Raw genomic sequence first — 23,335 nt, 5'->3', positions numbered from 1 at the left:
TTCATGTACATCGAAACACACACCACCACAAAATGAACATCCGTCATAAATAAATAAATATGATTCGCTTCAAGAACTCTTTTTTTATTCTGTACTCGTACTTCACATTTTCCTGATCACAAACGGAATAGCCTACCACATTTCATGATGGCAACCGCCAAAGTCTCACATGCACTGTTACCACGGTGACAGCAAAAGGATGATTTTGAACAACACAGAAACCGCAACGCACAACTGATTGAGAGGAATGCCACAACGCGACACACAAACAACCATCTACTGTACTCTAGGACGGGGAGGGGGCGGTCACCTGACCAATAGATTCACAACGGCTCTGTCTGATGGCTAACAACGAGCCACAGAGTAGCCCCTAGGCTAACATGGTGCTACTTACTTATAAGCCTACATTTGATCATAAAGGTAGTAGGGGCAGCCATGCATTATACTATGATTTGTGTGGATTGTGGAAATATGCAGTTCTCGCCTAACCATTGGCCAATCGAATCTTGGTTTTACCCTGTGGCAGTGAATGTTGGATTTTCCATCATCGATCAATCCGTCTTATATTTATCTTTTAATAAGTACGAAGTTTAAGCCTTGGAAGCTTGTACTTCAACTCTGTTTTTTGGAATGTAAATAAATAATAATTATTAATGTGACGTTTTTTTCCCCCTACTTTATTACCACGGAAAAGCAGCTTTAACACAGTCACGTAACATGATAGTGAAATTATCTCTCATAAGGGTTCCGACCAACACAAACACTTTATGTGCACTAGAGGGCGAGAGAGGACCTGCAGTGCAATCATGCCCATACACAAACGAAGACGTTCACACACATGGAAGGAATGCTTGGGGATCCTCTTGTTTGTTTTTTTCACTCGTCGAAGCGGCCGTCAAGGATGCTCTCGAAGGAGAATGGAACAAACTTGAAGCCCTGGCCGCAGTAGAACTTGTTCTGGAACTCCACCCTGGGGACAAGATGGACACACAGAAACAGGAGGTCAGCTCGTATCATATCATTCCACATACATGAAGACACAGAGAGTGGGGGACTGTGGCAGCCGGGCTGCGGGTGGTTGTAAGAGGAACAGGTGGCACTCTTTTGAATTCCACGAGGCGACATCACGCCATCACAGCTGAACCCAGCTAACCGATGACTTCAGATGTTGAACTGTGAGGAGGGTATGTGTTCAAGCAAAGTGCAAAGTTTTTGTTTTTTTATGGACTTTAATTGTGTACAGCATGACTTATCCCAACAACGGCTGGACTCGGATTCCTGGGCTCGGATAACGAGAGGGAGGAGAGAGGGCCAGGAATGTATTCTGCCTCACACTTGCCTCGTTTAATAGTTTAAGGATGAAGAATGGCTCTGACCAAAACACCATCAAACTGATTGTTTCCTTATTCGATTCAGATTCCCTTACTTGAGGCATTCCTTTCTTCAAAATGTGTCACCACTTCTTCTTCAACTATCACTTCAGTGGAAGATGTCGTATGAGCGTCACCTGTTCTGCGTCACACAACCCCCCCTCCTGTCGTACAGTGTTTTCGAATAACGGGACACACTGGTGGTTTACTCCTTACATAACGCACCCCTCTCACCCCACTCCCATGTTCACCGGCCGTGGTACAACAGCACTCGGTTCGGGGCTCACACACTTGCCGAGAGAAAGAAGGAAGGGTTTATTCTTCTTTATTCTTTTTCTACGGGCACTTCATGTGTTCAGTCTGGATGAGCATCTAGGCTCAGCTTGGATGTATATTGTAAGATCGGCCTTGGGAGCTCTGATGAATACACAGCAGCAGAGAAGAAGCGACTGAAACACACACGTGATCTTTAAAGAGCAACTACTGTAAAGCATCGGCCTCTTTCCTTGTTGAAGAACGGCCAAAGGGTTGATTGTTTATTGTAGCTGTTGAAGAAGACGCAGACTCCTGTAGTCCAACCATATCTGGGTTGTTGCTTTACTTTGTGGAACTCCGACCTGCCGCGCGTGTTGCTTGCGTCGTCTCGGTGAAGTACAGCATGATCACACTGCTGCAGAGCACTAGACAAACCGGTCACTAGTTGAGACTTCTCCTCAACAGATGCCTCCATTCAGGGAACCAAATGAGCCCTGACTTCCAGTAGAGTCAACCATCTTATTGGAGAACTCTGAGCCTGCACACATGATTAGATCATAATCAAGACTTCTGAGGATTCTCCTCATTATTCCTGCGGATAGTCTCGACCCCCTCACTACTTTTAGGTCAGCATCTGGGTCACATGACCTCGGTCCATATTCCGTCCTCATTACTGAATATGGCAGCTCACATACACACATTATGAATTGGGGCAGGGATCCCTTTAAACCGATAGTAAACGATCTGAAGCAGATCGTCAGGGAACTCGTTTAGAAGAAAATGTAAGATCTATTAAAAAATACCCATTCTGTGAGCAAAGGTCAAAGGTATGGGAGTGCTCAGGAATGTCTCCGAAACCCGGTAAATATTTCTCCTGCCAGAGTTGAGCCGACATTTAGGAAAGAGCACTCCCATTCCTCTTCCCATTGCTGGACACTCTGGAAAATAGGCTGGATCCATGTGGGCTGACCAGGCTGTACCTAGCGCATGTGTGTGTGTGTGTGTGTGTGTGTGTGTGTGTCTGTGTCTGTGTGTGTGTCTATCTGTATGTGTGTGCGTGCGAGCGTGCGTATAACAGCGGTTCAGTCCAGCCCAGATGGGTAAACACATCATTACCCCATCTGCTCCACACTCTGAAATTCGTCCGGATCTGGAATGTTGTATCCATGGCAACCCCGCCAGCAAAGAAGGGATTCCGACCGTTTCTGATCACCTCTTTCTATCCCGATCAAGATGTATTTTCTTACTTGGATTGTACGTCACCTGGTACGAGCGGTGAAAGCTACCTGAGAGTGGGAGGGGCTATAGCTGTGTCTACACAGTAGCTATGGGCCTCAGCTCGGCCTGACAAACACAGCAAATCCTTACAGCTCTGGGATCTGTTCACTGTCAGACGTAGATCATGTCGCTGCATGACATCCAAACCCCATCCTACACGGGGAGAACATGTGCAGGCTGGGTGTGTGTTTATGTTTGTGTTTGTGTGTGTGTGTGTGTGTGTGTGTGTGTGTGTGTGTGTGTGTGTGTGTGTGTGTGTGTGTGTGTGTGTGTGTGTGTGTGTGTGTGTGTGTGTGTGTGTGTGTGTGTTTGTGCCTGTGTCGGTGTTTCACAGACGGGTAACATCTAAATAGTTTGGGAAAAACCTTTTTGTTATCAACTCCCAATCCCTGAGAGCAACACCACCACAGATGGTCCCAAGCCAGCCAAGGACAGACATATCTTAAACTGCTCGAATACTCAACAAGTACATCGCCGCGTTCTGGCATTTTAACCTACTCTCTGTCTATCTGTCTCTCCTCTTCGCCTCCCTGCCTTGACTAGAGCACGTGTTTAGTGTGAATCTTTGATAAGAAGAGTTCCACTTCCATCCACCTGTGAACATAAATCAACCTCGGAGAAGACACAAGCTTTTAAACATTAAGTCCTTCTCTTCTATCCAACGAAAACACTGCAGGCCTCCACCCCCCAACGCAAACACACACACACACACACACACACACACACACACACACACACACACACACACACACACACACACACACACACACACACACACACACACACACACACATACACACTCACACTCACACTCACACTCACTACAGAATCATGAGGTAAGGCGCTGCGTTCAAACACGAAGGCTTAGAGAAAATAAACAGGGCATTCTCACTCATCCCGGGCGCCAGAATGTTCCATTGCAGCAAAAGAGGTTTGGCACAGCAATCTTAGGAATGACTACTCACTGAACAGTGTACACTGTGCGGTACAATCTCAAATACAAACGTAGAAAAAAAACCTTATAGCCTGAGCTATTGCCATTGTACTTGATGTCAATCCATGGAGTCCTTTACCGTGTAAACTAACCTGACTCGCTTGTTATGTCAAGATGTGTTCTACCATTTCAATTGTCATTGTGTATTTTAGATTGGACCTTTTAAATCGTTAAGTGTAGTCAGTGTAGTCCAGTTCTCTTTAACTACCAGTTGAACTTGTTCCCAGATGTATGGTAATGGCTGCAGGGATGAGTTTGTTCTAGATAGAGAGTGAGTGAGAAATGAGGGGAAGGTGCCAAGACCTGACAGAAGTGAAACAGGCCAGCAGGTCTGCAGAGTGTCGGCCGTCAGAAGGAGCTACTGGCCCAAGTGCTTTACACCGCAGCTTCCTTAACTAACAAGTAACATCGTTCCCCTCCAATAAACAGTCGCAAAATCGACATTTACTTGAATGTTTTCAAAACCAAATTTGGTTAAAGGTTTGGCTTTAACCAAAATTCATTTTTAATTGATAATAAGTAATGGTTTGCGTCTGTGTTTGTGTGTGTACCCCTTTAAACATCCAAGTCTCTGTTTGTTTGTCCGATGTGCTACTCTGTTCATATTTTATTCCCATTGTTTTGAATGTGTCTCCTGCATCATGTGATGACCACAGTTCAGTCATGTGACTTCATGGCTCTCTGCTATCAGCTTTGCTCCTAATCCTGTTTGGACGTATCTGCCCAAAACAGATACAGACAGCATGCAACAAATACGATAGTACTAATATACAAATGTAACATGAAGAGAACACACCCAAACAGAAACACCCAGGTCTGTGTGTGGGCCAGTTTGTGTGTGTCTTTCTGAGCGAGCTGGACTCACCAGTGAAGACGCAGGGCGTGCAGGAAGGCCGACAGTCCCTCCATGATGAGCAGGATGCAGACTGTGAGCACGGCGAAGGCCGCGAAGATGATGGTCAGCGCGAAGAAGCCGCCCCCGCTGCTGGACGCCAGGCCCAGGTGCATGACCATGGTCCACAGCACCTCCGACAGCTCTGTAGGACCGCAACATACAGGGGTGATCCACCGTGTACCACCAGGCACCACCAACCACCTGCTACGCGGTTGGCCCTAGTGCTGCTTTAAACTGTACCAACAAATACCTGAGAAATGAACTGCATTTGTGCAAGATGTGTCGATATTTCAGTCGATCAAAAGTGTATAACTTTAATAAATGGACTGTTAAGCCCTTTGAGACTGTATCTGTGATTAAGGGCGATACAAATACAATTGAATTGAATTGAATTGAAGAGCTGTGAAACGCACCAAATAACGTCCTGGTAAGCAAGAGTCTGGTCTTTTGAGGTGAATCTCAGACACGATGTTCCTATTGTGAGACATCCTGGAGGAGCTGGCAGGTATACTCTGAGTAATGAGTAACATCGCTCGGGTTAAACCAAGTCTTGCACTTTCTGCACCGGTTTCTCCCCGGCTTTTACAACTGCAGGCGGGGTGTAAAGTTCTGCTTGTTTTCCACACAATGAGCCAAAGTTGAGGAGAGAAAGAATGGCTTTGTCGCCAGCAAACGAGAACAAGAAGTGTTCTCGAGGCGGTATAATAGAACAGTCCCTCACAGAAAGCCGACAGAACAGCCTCAATGCAGGCGCCACGCTCAAAGTGAGTGAACTCTTACTGTTGTGTACTCTAGCGCTTCCTGTCAGGTCATGACGCCACACTAAGTGCCTAATGATTATAAATGTTTATTTGTGTCAAATATTATATTTAGCATCATTAGGGATGTTGGTAATATGTTTGCTTTCTGTAGTTTTCACATGTATATATTTTAAATTCAATCTAATGTTGAAATGGTTTGCAAGTTTAAAGACAATCGACATTATTCTGCTTTGAATAAAGTCTTGCAGCATGCAGTAGGCTAAATTAGACAGCATGTCGGACAATAACGCAGTTGGACATCTAAAATCAATCACGACTAGATTACTCACATTTATATTGGGATCTCTCGATGCCAATACAATGTGTCATTTTGTCACATATTTGGAGGTATCAGCATGTTTCTGTTAACAGTTTTATTTTTTTGCTTCAACTATACTTCACTACACTATACTATACACCACACAAAACTACACCATACTATACTAGAATACACAGATGCATAGGTTAATAACTGTGCTATCTGACACTATACTTAAATATACTATACTTACTAAGTTTTAATATATTCTACTATAGGTGCGTTATTCGAGTGCGCGTGCGCGTGCACAGTTCTGTGGACTCACGTGCGTGCGCGAGGCTGAGGGCCCAGAGCCGGAGGTAGGAGGCAGTGTTGGAGATGCAGCCCAGACAGTACTCTATGGTGTGGATGGCCTGGTGGACGGCCACGTCCCCGAAGTCAAACTGGAGCACAGAGAACAACATGCTTGATGACGCACACACAGGCACACGCACACACGCACACACACACACACACACACACACGACACATCTACACAGGCACAACAAACAAACAAACACAAACAACCAATCCCGGAGACTGAAAAAGGTAGAGGATTGCGTTCTACTTCTCCGTTCCTTTATGGTTCATTTGGTCCAGTTTTAGGTAAGAAGACGGTTCTCGAGGTTAGTATGTTATGTTCATAAGTGATCTTAGAAATGATGGCACAAAACAGTGTTTGTTTGGGACTAGGGAACCATTTCCTACCAGTGATGCCAACTATACCATTGCTGTTCTTTTGGCAATAAATCGTTGACCAGCCACATGCAGACTGCTGTGGCTGAAAACTGTTTGTTTTCACACGCAATGCTATATAGAAACACTCTTGATTGGCCAGGAATTCAGGTTGCAGGCCAATCATAACAATGAGATCACTTGCGCGTCAGATTTGCCGCGCAGGGGAAACCGCCGGCCATGGAACTCCTCTTATCGCAACAACATGACCTCCACAGCCTCAGGTCCATCTCAGCCCAGGCACAATGACCATATACAGTACATCTGCTATATGGATGCCTGTGTTAGAGTGTGTGTTTGTGTGTGTGTGTGTGTGTGTGTGTGTGTGTGTGTGTGTGTGTGTGTGTGTGCATGGGTGGATGTAATGTTCTCCTCTTCGTTCGCACACACACAGCAGTATCACCGGCAGGATCTTGTTTGTGTATTGTACAGGGCTGCTAGAACCATTGCCTGCTTCCCGAAGCGAGTGTCGCCTTTTCCTTCCCCAGCCCGAGCTGCAGGGGTGGGTGTGATCCAGGAGGTACCGTTCTCTCTCTCTCTCTCTCTCTGTCTCACGCTCAATCTCTCTGTCTGTGTCTCTGTCTCTCTCTGTCTCACTCTCCATCTCTCTGTATGCGTTTCTGTTTCTCTCTCTCTCTGTCTTACTCTCCATCTCTCTCTCTCTCTCTCTCTCTGTGTTCCTGTCTTTCTCTCTCTCAGCCACTATCTCTCTCTCTCTGTCTCACTCTCCATGTCTTACTCTCCATCGCTCTCTGTCTTACTCTCCATCTCTCTCTGGCTTACTCTCCGTCTCACTCTCTGTGGATCTCTCTCTCTCTCTCTCTCTCTCTCTCTCTCTCTCTCTCTCTCTCTCTCTCTCTTGCTCTCTCTCTCTGTCTCTCCCTGTCTCTCTCTGTCTCTCTCTCCCTCTCTCCCCCCTCTCTCTCTCTCTCTCTCTCTCTCTCTCTGGGTTTGTCTTGGCTCGGGCAGGGGTAGGGGAGACCTGGCTTCCTCTTTCCATGGCTTGTCCTTTGTTCTCCGGACCCCCAGAGGAACAGTTCACGGAACCACCGCTCATTGTTCCCGCTGGGTCGGAGAAGGGGGGGGCGGGGGGGGGGCAGGGGCGGTGGTGGTGGTGGTGGAGGGGGGTGGCAGTAAGACCAAAGCGGTGAATAAAAACAACGCGGGGGCCAACCCATGCCATCATGGAGGTAGTGCGTGGAGGGGGGGGGGGGCGACCGCCTGGCATGATGGATATTACGTCTGAGTGGAATATCAGGGCTTCACCGTTCCAGCCCGTCATCATGTTCTTGTTGTTTTTACCATCGGGTGAAGTAACCGAATGAACAGTTCGGCCAAAAGTGATTTGATCGTACAAAGACACTTTTCACCACGCTTGGCTGCTCATGTTTCGGCAATGAAAAACGTTGGATCGCAGACATACACATTAAAACATAAATGCGTCGTACCATGAAAGCCCAGCAGAGTATTGCCCTCTTGCGTTCTGATCTATGCTCATCAGAAACGCTCCCTGCATCAATCTTCCATAACACAAACCGAGAGAAAGGCAAACACATGCACACACGCACGCACGCACGCACGCACGCCGCACACACACACACACACACACACACACACACACACACACACACACACACACACACACACACACACACACACACACACACACACACACACACACACACACACACACACACACACACACACACACACACACACACACACACACACTGCTCGGGGCTAGCTTGAGAAGACAGTACCGGAAGATTTGATTGGAGACAGAGACCTCAGGCACAGACAGGAGGACAAACAGACAGACAGACAGACAGACAGATAGATAGATAGACAGACAGACAAAAAGACATACAGAAAGACAGACTTTGTCAAAAACATGCAGTAACAGGGTCATTTATTTTTTATCTCTTACCGGCTCTTCCTCCGCATGCTTGAAAGTAAGCAGAGGTCAAAGGTTAGCGGCAGGACACGGAGTAGTGTGCTTGTAAGTGTGAAGCAGGTATGCAATACGAGAACATTGGTGAGCATTCAAACTAAACACATTGCTACAGACCCCATTAGTCACTGATCACTTATTAATCAGTTTGAAGTGTTGGATATTGGATCAAAAGGGATTGCATGGATGTTATTATTAAAACATTAAGGTATGATTCCTCCTACACATACATTACTACTCCGAACAACCATGACATAGCACTACTACCACTACATATCACTTAAACCACTATACATGTCCCTACCACTCCATATCACTGCTATCACTACATATCACTAGAATAATCAGGCTATTCCAGTAACGGACCTCATCTTGCATGAAAATGGATCATTATGATTATATAAGCAAGTCTATATGTCTCAACGCTACAGCTTTGATTTATGAACGAGTCGACCTGTGAAACCACCGTATTCATACATTATATGATAGGGGATGTTTTCCGAAATTCCACTCGGAGCTGTGCTGACTCACTGGGATGGCTTTCTCATGCAAACCGACTCCCTGTTTACGTTCTCCCTTATCTACAACATTTCCTTTCCGCCCGATCCACGCTGCCCTCCTCTGTGAGACAGCACCCTAGCCCTGGTAACACCCGGGCAGTGATCCGGGTGGTCTGAAATAACAGACAATACCGTGGATTCGGTGCTATGCGCTTTAGGAAAGGAGGCAGGAGTACCCTTCGGGAAGTCGGTAATTTCACAGTTGACCTTCTTAAGATCTTGAGAAATGATGTGGGACAGTGTTGGACCCATGTGTGTGAAATAGGGAAAGGTACCGTTACAGTCGGGTGGATAAAGGGAAAGACTAAGTGGGATGTTAGTGGGATTAATTAGTGTATGGCCAGTCAATTGTAAGGGAAAACAGTTAGGGGGATACTTTCCCTTTTCCCTTTCCCTATTTTGTCTTTTTGATCGACTTCGTGGGTGGTCACGGTAGTTATGGTGTATCCCAACACCACATTTACTTTCATGTGTTGCCCACGGTAGATTCATGTCATTTGTCCCCTTGTCTAACCCCTTCGGTCCTTAGAGTACCGTCTGTTGTTGTTGTTGTTGTGTATTTTGGTTCAGGCCCAGTGAGGACTAAACAATAAGCTCCCTTCTCCTGTGAGGCCTGTGGGATCTCAACAGATGACGCGATAAGGTCTCCATTCACACCACACACTGAACCGCGCCCAGGGGGGGGGGGATTCTCGGTGCATGTCAGCAGTCACGGGCCTCACACGCGGCCTCACACGTGGCCTCACACGCGGCCTCACCTCGTCTCCGTCCTCCGAGTGCTGGGAGAGCTGGTCATGATCGACGATGCCAGCCTCGTCCTCCGTGGGGCCGTTGCCCACGCGCACGCCCCCAAACTTCTGGGTGCCCTGTTGGGTGAGTCCGGAGACGGATGAGGACGCGCCTGTTTGCTCTAAAGACGGCTGCGCTAGACTCTCCGCAACCGCTTCTGCCCGCTTCAGGGCCTAGATACAAGAGCCAACAAGAGCTGTGTCCAGCGTGAGCCAGCCTTGGGAGGCAGGGGGGGAGGGAGGGGGGAGGTGGGAGGGAGTTAGGGGAGGTGGTGTGAGGGGGGGGGGTGATCCACACACCGGTTGAGATGTCGGGACATCTCAACCGGTGTTTGGGGACACGATGACGAGTTCCATTTCCAAAATACGTGAAACTATCTTAATTCTTTTTGTTTGTTTTTGTTTTGTATTACTCAATATGCTTGTTGCGTTCAGCAACGTCGTAAATCAATTTAAGACCAGATTTCAAGATGTTTCTCGAGACGATGAATGATCGACTTGTTGACTGATTAGTCAGCGCCGGTTCCACGGTGTTTTGGAAATGCACTCTTCAGACGGGACCTTCCCAAGGCTCGCTCGCCGCCAGAGGTTCATGGTTACACGACCAAGCACAACGTTACAGCGTAATGTACACCAAGATGAAGGGCAGAGGAGAGAACACAAGTTGTTATATCAGATGTGCATCATTTACGGTATACATTTCAACAGTCTGCATACACATTTCAAATACTTTATATTAATATAATTTGATTATTGTGAAACGAGCTGATCAATAATCTTCAAAAAGTGGGAAGAAGAGACGGGGGGAAAGGGACAGGGGAAGAGAGAGAGAGAAGGGGGGGAGACAGAGGAAGAGAGAGAGAGAAAGGAGGGGGGAGAGGGGCAGAGAGAGGGAAAGGGAAAGAGAGAGAGAGGGGGGGGGGGGGAGGGGGACATACCAGCTTGGCTTTCCACAAGTGCTGTCGCCGGAGCACCAGGGTTTTGGCTATCAGCATACAGGGAACGCATGCTAGGGCTATCAGCACCAGCAGAATCTGGATCCCCATCTAGACACAGACAGACAGACAGACAGACAGGTTCACATCTACAGAGAGAGACACGTCAACTCTACAGAGACAGACACACAGGTTAGTGTACAGAGACAGACAGGTTAACTCTTCAGAGACAGCCAGACAGGTTGACTCTAAATAGACAGCTAAACAGGTTGACTTTACAGAGACAGAAAGGACAGCTTATCTCAACAGAGACAGACAGACAGGTTAACTCCAAAGAGACAGTCTGATAAGTTAACTCTAAAGAGACAGACAGACTGGTTAACTCTACAGAGACAGACGGTTTAACTCTTCAGAGACAGCCAGACGTGTTACGTCTTAATAGACAGACAGACAGGTTAACTCTAAAAAAGAAAAACATACAGGTTAACTCCAAAGAGACAGGCCGACAGGTAAACACTAGAGACAGACGGCTGTGAGCGCTGAGAGAGAACGAGGGGAGGGGGCAGGTGAGAGGGGGGGGGGGGGGGGGTGGATCACCTGTCCCCGGTACAGAGGCTTGTTGGTGGGGTCGTTGTAGTTGAACAGACACATGTTGATGAAGTGGATGAGCAGGCTGGGCGCGTCCTTGGAGCTGAACACGTCGTAGGCCGTCCACTTGTAGAAGACCAGCAGCACCAGGTAGCCGAACAGGCTGGACATGAACACGATCTCGGGGATGAAGCCCAGGAAGATGTTCAGGGGCTTCTTGAAGTACCTGCGGAGGACAGCTCATCAGGGCCGTGCGATAAATCTAATTTTAATCTTGATTTCGATTTTGGGGTCAAATAATCTTTTTTTATTGATTAAATGTTTTATAGATATTACAAATATGATCAGTTGGATACATTTTTGTACATTATTTACTATTTTAACGTTTTTCTATTTGAAAATTGTGTGTGTTTTTTGAAGGGGAAATTTCAAAGTTCTCAGTTACAAAAGGATTTTATGGATGAAGCTGAAAAAATGCATCATGTTTTCATACTCAAAAACAATCGTTGTTTTTTTTTATTGACCAAAATAATCGTGATTATGATTTTTTCCATAATGGAGCAGCCCTACAGCTCATTAGCCTTCGTCTTCACTTGTTATCCTCATCTTCAGCGGGGTCAAAGTATGGGCAGAGGTGTTGGTGAAACGAGTGCATTACATGATGGATGAGACTAGCATATTGTTTAGATGTTGAAACAGTGGAATGTTCTGGAGCTTGGTTCTACGTAAATATAATGTTCATGATGGATGACGTTGTGAGACTATCTTATCCTAGCTATCTTTGTTGTATGCAGAGAATGGCAACCCAGCAACTGTAAGGGCTTAGCTCTTGTTTCCATTAACATCTTTACTGTACCGACAGAGATATATTGTTGTTTCTCTTTCTTCTGACAAATGTACTTATTCTAAGTCATTTTGGATAAAAGCATCTCCTAAATGACCTACATTTAATGTAAATGAGACTATTGACTGCTGATAGAACTTAATCATTGTCTTTTTAACAATGTTTCTGATATAAACCATTCATAACTTAGACGGTTACATTACTTGCTTATTGATTTCGAACTAGTTGGTAGAGTGAAATTGTATTTGGAAGAGTTGCCAGTGGGTACTCCCCCCCCATGCTGGTGCCAAGGGGAGAACCAGTAGCTCAAAAGAAGGGTTTAGGATGTGCGTGTGGCCGCATGAGTCCCCATCATCATCATACATCACTGGTTGTACAAGGAGCTCACCACGGACAATAAAGGACAATGGGTTCGATTCATACCAGCAAGGCCTCACATCTCTCACAGACTCTCTCTCCCTCTCTGTGTCTCTCTCTGTCTCTCTCTCTCTTGCTCACTCTCTCGCTCTCTCTCTCTCTCTCTCTCTCTCTCTCTCTCTCTCTCTCTCTCTCTCTCCTCTCTCTCTCTCTCTCTCACTCTCTCTCTCTCTCTCTCTCTCTCTCTCTCTCTCTCTCTCTCTCTCTCTCTCTCTCTCTCTCTCTCTCTCTCTCTCTCTCCCTCTCTCTCTCTCTCTCTCTCTCTCTCTCTCTCTCTCTCTCCCAAACACACTCTCTGGGTGTGTCATGTAAGCTATACTATAAATCACACACTATGGCAGCAGCACCATACTGATATCATGATGGAGTTCATCAAATAACACAAAATGGCTCTGTTGTGCCAATGACTAAATTCCCTTTTTTCCTTTTCATGTAATTGTTGTTTTAAAGCTGCTGTAGATACGATTGAAGAGCTTTCATTTGAGTGTAATGTGTTAGAGATGCCATCCATCATATCTGAGTGAATGAACTGCTGTGTGATAACAGGATAACATCTGTAATGTGCCTGTTTTTGGATGCAGCAACACCCCTGAGTGCAAGAGAAACGCAGGAGGGAGGGAGCAGACAGGGAGGACGCCGTGGCTTTTGTTGAGTTGTTTAGCGTGTTAATTCTGGCTCTCTTCTGTTCTTTTCTGCCCTCTCTCTCTTTACAGTTCTGGAAACTCACCTCTACAGCAGCTGTTAGGTGCTTTTTTCCACATTTTCTTTTCATATGCTGGTATTATTTACTCTTTTGGTAAATCATTTTGATAGTACTTTATACTTAAAATAATAAAATCGGACTTGTTTATCTTACTTACCTGCATTGTTGAGGAGAGCTTGGAACACAAGCATTTCATTGCCAACAAGGAAAGTCACATTTTCCTTGCACATTTGACAACTAAATCAGTTGAGTTGAGGAGGAACTTACAGGTGGTTGAAGAGACTGAGGGAGACTCCAAACAGCATGTGCGTCACCCCCAGGATGATGGACATCTTCATCTTGAAGGAGTTCAGGAAGGTCAGCTTGTTGGTGGCGATGTTCCAGATCTAGAAAACCAATCCATTTAATACCAAACAGACTGACGTGCTCATTCAGTTAGGAGTGACACAACAAGCTGATTGAGGGAAGTCAAACCCAGGACGCAAAATCGTATGTCACATTTTTTAGCCTCCACAATAGAATTGAGTCCCACACAATCGAGTAAGTAAGATTAACAATTGAACACAGCGCACTGATTTCATGCTCTGTGTTCTTTGCTTAGTTTAAAACAGTGTGATTCTGGTAGTTAGTTAGTCGTCATTACCGGGTCGATTCCCAGCGGGTAGGGTCCGTTGAACACACCCGGGACGGCAGGGTCCAGCTGGAGCAATGCGTTCTCACCCAGCGTCTCAAATCTAGAGCAAGGAACAGGAAATCGTTTGTGTAGGCAAAACGTTAAGACATTAAGAGGAATGGTTTTAATAGCACAGGTGAGGACATCTAACGACTTCACAATAGGATTCGTTACGTCCCATGCATAACGCAGGCAGTCCCGCAGGGCTACTCGCTCATCGTTCAACACAGGGCGGAGTAGGGAAAGGCAGAGAGAGGCAGAGAGGCAGAGAGAGGCAGAGAGGGGCAGAGGCAGAGAGAGAGAGAGAGAGAGAGAGAGAGAGAGAGAGAGAGAGAGAGAGAGAGAGAGAGAGAGAGAGAGAGGCAGAGAGAGAGAGAGAGAGAGAGAGATGAGAGAGAGAGAGAGAGAGAGAGAGAGAGAGAGAGAGAGAGAGAGAGAGAGAGAGACAGAGAGAGGCAGAGAGAGGGAGAGAGAGATGGAGAGAGAGAGAGAGAGAGAGAGAGAGAGAGAGAGAGAGAGAGAGAGAGAGAGAGAGAGAGAGAGAGAGAGAGAGAGAGAGGGAGGCAAAGATGGGCAGAGAGAGAGAGAGGCAGAGATGGGCAGACAGAGGCAGACAGAGGCAGAGAGGTACATCCTGTTTTTACGCAGGAGCAACCTAGGGCTACTTGTTTTCTCCTCTGGAGAGACGTACAAGGCATGAGCCAGTGGCCCCGTGCACGGGAATTGAACTCACGTCCAGTTGCCTCCCTTGTTGACGAACATGGGCCGCACGCTCCACCCGGAGCCGAACATGTTGAGGGACTTGGAGAAGCAGTCGTTGTAGATGAGGCCGGTGTAGATGGAGAACAGCCCCATCAGCAGGATGATGTAGCGGCCGGCAAACACCATGTTGAATATCTGCAGCGCAGGGAGCAGGGGTACCAACCACAGGTTTAGCCGTTGAAGTCGTCCGTGTTATCTGCTCTTTAGGAAGCTTGGGTAACACTGATAATAGTAGCAGTAGTGGTAGAGGTAGTATTGGGATTATAGGGGATTAGGATTGTTTAAATCATGGAAGTAGCAGTAACATCGTTGCCCGTGTTAGTGTGTATAACAGAATCACAAAAAAAATGTTGACACGGGTCTGGTTTTGGAGAAAGAATTTGACATATACCTGTCTGTCCATTTTTCGATATTTTATTTACATCCCATTAGATACTTTTCAGTAAATTCATCATACATTTCTTTAAAATGTATGATGAATGAGGAGCTCTTCAGGACTACATGAAGAGCTCCTCTCTGCGCCAACTCTGGTTGGTTAAATCTGGTTTTATCGGGTTTCATCTGGTTTCCTCTGGTACCTCATTGTCGCTCTTCTGCGAGAGCAGCCGGCTCTCCCTGATGACCAGGTAGAGGGCGAGGGAGGTCATCAGCAGGCCGTGGCCCATGTCCCCGAACATGACGGCGAACAGAAAGGGGAAGGTGATGATGGTGTAGGGAGCTGGAGGCACACAGGGAGAGAGAGAACGTCACCCGACGGACTGCACAGTGTTTTCATGGAAGGTGCTGTCGGTGAGATTTAAGAGCTGCTACTCAAGTATAATTTGATGGAAGGTCAAAGCAATGGGTCAGTGATTAGTGAGTGTTAGTATTGAATGCGATAACTGAGAATAACTGTTCTGGTTGACTTCGCCAACTTCAGTATGAGCCACAGCTCGGTCCAATCTGAACCAATCTGGAAATCTGTTCCCAGATTGTTTCAGGGAATCCATTTTGCCTGCCATATCATAGCTAAGCTCCACCTCAGGTGTGTGAATATAACACATTTGAATGGCAGAGAACATAGGGAAAGGATCAGAATCGTAAATGTAAGGTGTGGGACATTCAGATGTGTAACCTGGGTTGATTTCCCGGTAGTTTCCGATTCCGTAGGCGTCCACGATGTTCTGGAAGCCGGAGGTGAACTTGTTGGTCTTGTTGAAGGTGGGCGGAGTCTGTTTGGTCAGCATCCTGTTCAGGATGGAGGGCACGGTGGAGCCACTCCTCTCCTGTCAATCACAACAAACATGGCCGTCTGGTCACTAAGGTTTGACATTTTTTGTCTTGATACAAAAATTACATTATGCACATGTCTGATGGACCGCCCTCATTAACTATGACTAGGAGTGGGGAAATGATTCTTGTTAGAATGGCGATTCCTATCTAATATGATTCTGAATCGATACATAACTTGTGATATCCTTTTGTCTTAGGTTTGTCTTAGTGTGTTCACATTATTGCAATAAGTTGATCAAATATTAAAACTAAATTGTTTTAAACACACATTACTTCGGTTTCATCTCGTGATTTGCCACACCGCCTTTTCAAGTGCGAAGCCGACTGGAATCGAGAACCTGGTTTTGAATCGGGATTCGTTTTGTATCGATAACACATTTTGCGGATCGTGGCTCTTAGGAATCAAAATTGAATCGTGAAATACCCACATTTTCACACCTTTATCGTTAACCTTATCATCACCAGCCTGCAACACACATTATCACAGTCAAGCATCATTTAAATGAATCTATTTCATCAAGCGTGGTGGACTGACCACGCCCCTCAACCCACACTCCAGTCCCTAACGAGTGACGTGTGAATGTGCCTGAGAGGCGGGCGCCGGTTGAAGCTCCGCCCCCTCTGGAGGACCACGTACCGTGCCGCGGCGCAGGGCGAACTGGATGGAGTCCAGGTCGGACACGGGGCACCACACCTCGGCGATCAGACACTTCTGGGTCACGTCGATGTTGCACAGGTTGAGCGTGTGGTAGATGGCCTTCATCTTCCGCACCTTGATGAACCACACGCGCATCGTCTTGGAGGCCGCCTGGAGCACCCGCTGCCGGTGGTCCTCAGTCTGGTTCAGGACCTGGGGGGGGAGGGGGAGAGAGTGAGTCCCTTAGACCCTGGTCCTGGGTGAAACACTCCTACAGACACGAGCTATGACAACAACATCACCGAGAAGAAGAAGGAATGGAGGGGTCGGCTTAGCTCAGGAGGTAGAGCATAAAGTATTGCTAGTTCGATCCCTTGCTCCTTTGAGGTGTCCCTGAGCAATAGACCTAACCCTTACTGCTTACAATGGATTGGCTGTTGCCTTGCATGGTAGACTCTGCTTTCGGTGTGAGATTGTTTTTATGAGTGTATATATGTGGATGAATCGTTTTAAGTCGCTTTGGATGTGTCTGCAAAATCCACTAAATGTTAAATGTGTTTCTTCGACCTAGTTATTTGGCAGAGAATTTGAGAGGGCAATATCTGATATTGGAACATGAAACGTAAACGAATATCCCTGGAGAGTCTCTCCCTCTTTCTGTGTCGCCACTAAGCTATTATCAAAGCATCCTTTTCCAGACGGCGAGAAAATGAGGGGGAAGAAAACGGCATATTGTTCAGTAGAACACTTTTTTAGGGTTTCTAAGTGCGGCTGGCTGGTGGCTTGCATAGATGACAGCACACAGACCATAAGAGGACCGGTGGAGGCTTGCTTGAAAGGAGGTGGTAATTGCAGTGGAATGTTCCATATTCATTTATAGGCTTATCGAGGTTCTGTCGTGAAACGCTCCAGTAAATGGACTTAAGAGCAGGGCTAATTTGAGGGGCAGGTCAAGCTAAATGAGCACACAACACATCGTTTGTTTTTTATTGTGGTAAATCCGACTCCTTCGGGGAACCGGGTCAGTCTGGGTAAGCATTAAGGCCTCGACTGAAGCAAAACCGAGCTTGGTTTCTAGGCCTAATAAGTTCCACAACATTGAATAGCCATGATTCATGTTGAACACCACATGTACCCAATTGCACAATACGATTAAATTTAGCTCAAAATAAATCATATCAAAAACAACACCTGCATCCGGAAAACATTGTTGACCATGATGGACATTTTCTATTTCATTGTTCCGTAGGGAACGGATCAACAACAAAAACAAAGTCCCTGCTGAAAGATTAAATTATGTATTTGACTGTAGATCTACTTTGTGGGGCAGTGAGGGGCTTGAACAATTGAAGAATTGGTACTGAGAAAGACCTAATCTCAATGTTTCTGCCTGTTATGAGGACTAACATCCGGAATATGCCAGGTACACATTCCTTGCCTTAAATTGCCCAAAAATGACTTTCAAACGAAGGTAGGAATATGAACTGGCCGTAGTTCTACATTTTGCTAGTCATATGGATACCAAGTGTACCAAGGTTAGTATGAAGGGTGCATTGAGGCGAGTTCGGGGGCATGGATTGATTGATGGGAGTATGGATCGTGTATTGATGGTAGTATGGATCGTGTATTGATGGCAGCATTGAGCGTGCGTTGACTCACCATCTGGAGGTCATCGATGCGGGTGTTGACTCCAGCCAGCATCTCCTTCCTCTCCATGGGGGTCTCAGGACACGGGTACAATGACGCCCGGAACCTGGTGAGGAGGGCTCAGCGTTACCCTCACTACCTTTCCATACGTTACACCATAGAATCACTCCTACTAGTACCACAATTACTAGTACTACTACCATGACTACTACCCATGTTACTACTACTGCTACTGATACAGATATTACTATTTTGACGAGCATTGCCTTTGCTAGTAATTGTCAACTCGCAACTTGCGTTGACAACATCATATCTGTCGTCAACGCTGATTAAAGTTGACCAAAGCCAGACAGCCGATTTACACTAGTAAGCGTCACATAGCTGCACAGTCAGTTAGGACAGATCACTGTTAATAAGTATTCTGAATTCTGAAAGAGCCCGCCAACTAACCAGGTGGAGCTCAATCTTACACATGGTTACTTTAACATGCATGTAGTTAAACACAGGCGTGAACGACACCCACCCCTCGCAGATCTTCTTCACACGGTTCTTCAGCTGGTCCCCTTGGAAGAAGATGATGAACACAGACTTGTGAACCTGGTCTCCCTGTGGGACAGAGAAGACCCCGTTAAGGAGTGTGTGTGAGTGTGTGTGTGTGTGTGTGTGTGTGTGTGTGTGTGTGTGTGTGTGTGTGTGTGTGTGTGTGTGTGTGTGTGTGTGTGTGTGTGTGAGTGTGTGTGTGTGTGTATGTGTGTGTGTGTGTGTGTGTGTGTGTGTGCGTGTTTGTATGCGTTTGCATGTGTGTGTGTGTTTGTGTGTTTGCGTGTGCTGACTGCGTCTATGTGTCTGTGTGTAGGTATGTATGTGTGTGCGCGTTTGTGTCTGTGTGTGTATGTGTTTGCGTGTGTGTATGTGTGTGTGTGTGTGTGTGTGTGTGTGTGTGTGTGTGTGTGTGTGTGTGTGTGTGTGTGTGTGTGTGTGTGTGTGTGTGTGTGTGTGTGTGGCTGGCTGACCGTAGCGGGGTCTTCCAGGGGGTCTTCTATATCCGCCTGGCGCAGGAACACGTTGCCGCGGCACACGCGCCACAGCATCCTCTCAAAGGTGGGGATCCTCTCCCGGCTGATGACCCCGGCGACGAACCTGGGAGGAGCGAGAACGAGGTCGTCGATCAGAGTGTTCCAGTGAGGGGGACGTCACCAGGCCACGGACGGTCGGGGCTGTATAGCTGTCGGACGTCTCTGCTCGGATACTGCAGTGCAGTAGCCTGGCAGCACCTACACAGTGTGGTCCTAGGGCTGGGCGATTAATCGAAATTTGATCGAGATTTCGATTTTAGCGTTAAACGATCACAAAATTAACATAATCTAGTTTTTCTATGTATTTTATGTTTTATATGTTTTATATGTTTTATAGAAAGGGCAGAATAGCTGGATACGTTTATCATATCGTATCTTCTGGATACGTATATCATTTTGGAATGGAACATTTTTCTTTTTGAACCATTTTGTGTATTTTTTTAAGGCGGAATTTCAAAGTTCTCAGTTAAAAAGAAACTTTGGGGAGAGACATGCTGAATAAATAAACAACATGTTTTCAAACTCAAAAACAATCGTTTGAATAATCCTGATCTCAAAATTGACCAAATCAATTGGGATTTTTCCCCATAATCGAGCCGCCCTGTGTGGTCCTAGCGTCTGCGGTGCGTGAATTTCCCTGCATGCGTGAGCGGGTTGCACCTACCCCAGGCGGAGCGCCGCCCCGCGTCCCACCTCGTTCCCTTCCATGAGGGAAGAGGACTCCTCCAGCAGGTTGGGGTCCTCCATCTGTCACAGAGAGGTTCGCCTGTTGACTGGGGTTCAGCCACTAAACTGACAAACAGTAGCTTAGGAAGAGGTGGATGTGATGTGGGGACCATGGTGAAAGGGTGTTTATGTGGGAGTCATGTGTTAATGAGTGAGACCACGTTAAAGGGTGTTTATGTAGGAGTCATGTGTTAATGAGTGAGACCACGTTAAAGTGTAGGAGTCATGTGTTAATGGGTGAGACCACGTTAAAGGGTGTTTATGTGGGAGTCATGTGTTAATGAGTGAGACCACGTTAAAGGGTGTTTATGTGGGAGTCATGTGTTAATGAGTGAGACCACGTTAAAGGGTGTTTATGTAGGAGTCATGTGTTAATGAGTGAGACCTCGTCAAAGGGTGTTGATGGGTAAGTCATGTATGAAGGAGTGAGAACTTGTCAAAGGGTGTTTATAGGTAAGTCATGTATGAATGAGTGAGACCTCGCCAAAGGGTGTTTACGGGTGAGTCCTGTATGAATGGGTGAGACCTTATCAAAGCGTGTTTATGGTTGAGTCCTGTATGAATTGTTGAGACCTCGTTAAAGGCTGTTTATGGGTGAGTCCTGTATGAGCGGGTGAGAGACCTTGTTAAAGGGTGTTTTTGGGTGAGTCTTGTATGAATGGGTGAAAGACCTCGTCAAAGAACTGTTGGGTGCGGCGCAGGATGTGCTTCAGCTCCGTCAGCTCCAGGAAGTTCTTCTTCAGGGCTTCCTGGTTGGTGTTGATCTCCTTCAGCTCGTTCTCCAGCTTCTCAAACGTCGCCTGCCAATCACACGCATCGTCCAATCACAGCACTGCTAACTTTTACGGCACGTATTCACCAGCCAATCACAGCGCAGATTACTGCGGCAGGAAATATTCCTCCTTTTTTTTTAATATATACTTTTGCAAGGTTGATTCTGATTAATCAGTATTATAATTTAGGAATAAGCAAATGTATAAGTACTGTTATTTGAGCTGTTCCTGTTTATCTTATCCTTCGGTGAAAGATTACCTCCAGATCAATCATGTCTCTGGGGAAGGGGACCTCTGGATTCTCTCCCGTGTCGACCTGGGAGATGCTGGCCTTCTTGATCTCCTTCTCAACAAACCCTGGAGAGGAACAGAGAGTCTCATGTGTCATATTGTAGAAGAACAGAGAGTCTCATGTGTCATATTGGATAACATGAGGTGAAGAGAAGTTTGAACATGTTGCAAAGGGTGAAACGTTGCCTAAATAAATGACGATTACCGTACAGAGTATTATTTTGGCCGTAAAGTAAAACCCATCGCTACAAGGAGGGTCATGGGGATCAGGGTCTCAGAAAACCGGAGACAGCCGTTTCATTGGCGGATAGTTTTGAGAACACTTGCGTGCAGAGACTGAACCTTTGGTATGTTGAAGTACAAACTCCACTCAGTTATTTTTCCTTTGTCTGTAAAAACTGGCAGCCCTTCGTCTCTGTACGGTTCAGCCTAACAATAGCTCCCACATTTCTCCGGACTTGAATGATCTTCTGAAGGCCGATATGGCTACACGACCCCACCCACCTAACCCTTAAAGGAACAACAAAGATCCCTTTTTTCCAACCTCCAACCACTTTGCCTTTCAGTTTCAACCTTGATTGTCTTTTGGTTTTCAGTCACTGACAAGACCGCTTCCAGGCACCAAGTGTAACAAAATAAACACTTTCTTACTCAGCTTTCGGTCCATTTCTTCACATCTCCGAACTTCATTGACAAACTTGCGTTGGAAGACGTTGACGTCTGGGTTCAGCTGCAAAACAACAGACACAGCATTTCCACCACATGCTTTTTGACTGAGAAAGAGATCTGACAAGCACTCTAGCATCTCAAACATAATTATGTAGGATATGATCACATTACATTATCATTTAGTCGTTTAGCAAACATTTTCATCCAAAGCAACTTAAAAGTTAGTCATTGATGCATTTATTAAGGTATCTTGTAATATTTCGCTAATTTTGTTATCTTATTTCTTTGTACTTACATCCCTAAACTGGACCATGCCCAGTTCTCCCAGTTCACTGACACAGCAGTAGGCTGCCTCTGACTGGAGGAACAGCTGAGCTAGGGTCATCTCTTCGCTCCTGAAGAGTTCCCCCATGGTGACTCCTGTCTCCACTCACACTCGCTCCTGCTAGGAAGTCACTCTGATTATCATTACTATCCCATCACCCTAAGTGTATTTTGCCTGTGTAATAGATTTACATGTAAAGAAGATTGCAAATGTTGGCCTCCTAATGCCAATTTCTCAGCGATATTGGTTTGAGTAGACATACACCTTATACACAGAGAGGCCGACTATTATATGCCTATATTCTCAACAAGGCCTGCCAAGTGGGCCTATATAACAATCTAAATGAATAGAGGGTGAATTACAGAAAATCATGAACCCTTCTTCTTACTCTTTATTTTACCATTATTTTTAATTTACAATAAAGGCAGATGCTTCAAAACCCATGGGCCTACACCATGATCTTTGGTTGCAGACAAATATATTTATAGCATCTTGTCGCATTGCCCTTCATGACGCTGAAGGACGCCATGATGAAGCGCTTCAGAACGGTCTGCTGCTATGTGAGCCACGAAATACGATATCACTTATCCTCCTGAGCCGTTTCCGAACACATTTGATACTGAACCATTGAATGAATCACATTAAATTACTTTATCGTAAATATAGCTTGAAACACAGTGCAAAATATTACCCAATATCGCAGGGTAGGCCCACCTGTTCTCTTTAACATGGTACATCTCAACCGAACGCATAACCGCACTTCGATAGGTTAACACATAAATAATCATAAATAAAACTCTTAACGATAGAATTTACAACATTGACTGCATTACCGCTGCAACGGTAAACCCATCAACATCTAAGCATCCTCTCTCCTCCTGATCCTCAGGTCCAAACTAAACGCACGATATGCCGTCGACGAGACACATGTTCTAAATATACAAATGTCCCAAATAAAAACGTAATAAACAAGAAAATCTGTAATTTCTTACGGTAATAAATGTGTATGGCGGAGATTTCCCCGGACCTGCCAAAGCCAGCTGTCTCTGTATCTTGCTAGGTCGACGCTGACG

The 23,335-nt window shown here is 46.0% G+C and overlaps 1 protein-coding gene across 1 annotated transcript; it reads right to left on the bottom strand.

Annotated features, from left to right (window-relative positions):
* Nucleotides 1-415: 415 nt before the first annotated feature.
* atp6v0a1b (ATPase H+ transporting V0 subunit a1b) lies at nucleotides 416-23,329 on the bottom strand. The gene is made up of 22 exons (XM_056577502.1): nucleotides 23,255-23,329; nucleotides 22,233-22,382; nucleotides 21,920-21,998; nucleotides 21,237-21,334; nucleotides 20,876-21,004; nucleotides 20,143-20,225; nucleotides 19,416-19,542; nucleotides 18,926-19,008; nucleotides 18,415-18,508; nucleotides 16,756-16,968; nucleotides 15,961-16,111; nucleotides 15,425-15,564; nucleotides 14,818-14,981; nucleotides 14,055-14,145; nucleotides 13,679-13,797; nucleotides 11,457-11,673; nucleotides 10,863-10,970; nucleotides 9,895-10,098; nucleotides 8,553-8,570; nucleotides 6,177-6,294; nucleotides 4,763-4,934; nucleotides 416-970 (listed from the first exon to the last, which is right to left on the bottom strand). Exons 2-22 carry the CDS (start codon nucleotides 22,347-22,349, stop codon nucleotides 877-879), a joined length of 2,619 nt encoding a protein of 872 aa, XP_056433477.1. The 5' UTR covers nucleotides 22,350-22,382; nucleotides 23,255-23,329; the 3' UTR covers nucleotides 416-876.
* Nucleotides 23,330-23,335: the final 6 nt, after the last annotated feature.

This window comes from Gadus chalcogrammus, chromosome 18, assembly GCF_026213295.1.
Source record: "Gadus chalcogrammus isolate NIFS_2021 chromosome 18, NIFS_Gcha_1.0, whole genome shotgun sequence".
In the NCBI taxonomy this organism is placed as follows: domain Eukaryota; kingdom Metazoa; phylum Chordata; class Actinopteri; order Gadiformes; family Gadidae; genus Gadus; species Gadus chalcogrammus.
The sequence above is the reverse complement of the archived record's forward strand: the minus strand, read 5'-3'. Positions and strand labels throughout refer to the sequence as shown.

Bases quoted from the DNA above. Each gene is read 5' to 3' on its own strand.
- atp6v0a1b (XM_056577502.1), bottom strand. From the start codon at position 22,349: ATGGGGGAACTCTTCAGGAGCGAAGAGATGACCCTAGCTCAGCTGTTC. The intron at 10,099-10,862 runs GTATGTCCCCCT...TCTTGTATCTAG, and splicing joins ACTTGTGGAAAGCCAAGCTG to GCCCTGAAGCGGGCAGAAGC. The intron at 4,935-6,176 runs GTGAGTCCACAG...GCGGTCCTACAG, and splicing joins CCTCAGCCTCGCGCACGCAC to AGCTGTCGGAGGTGCTGTGG.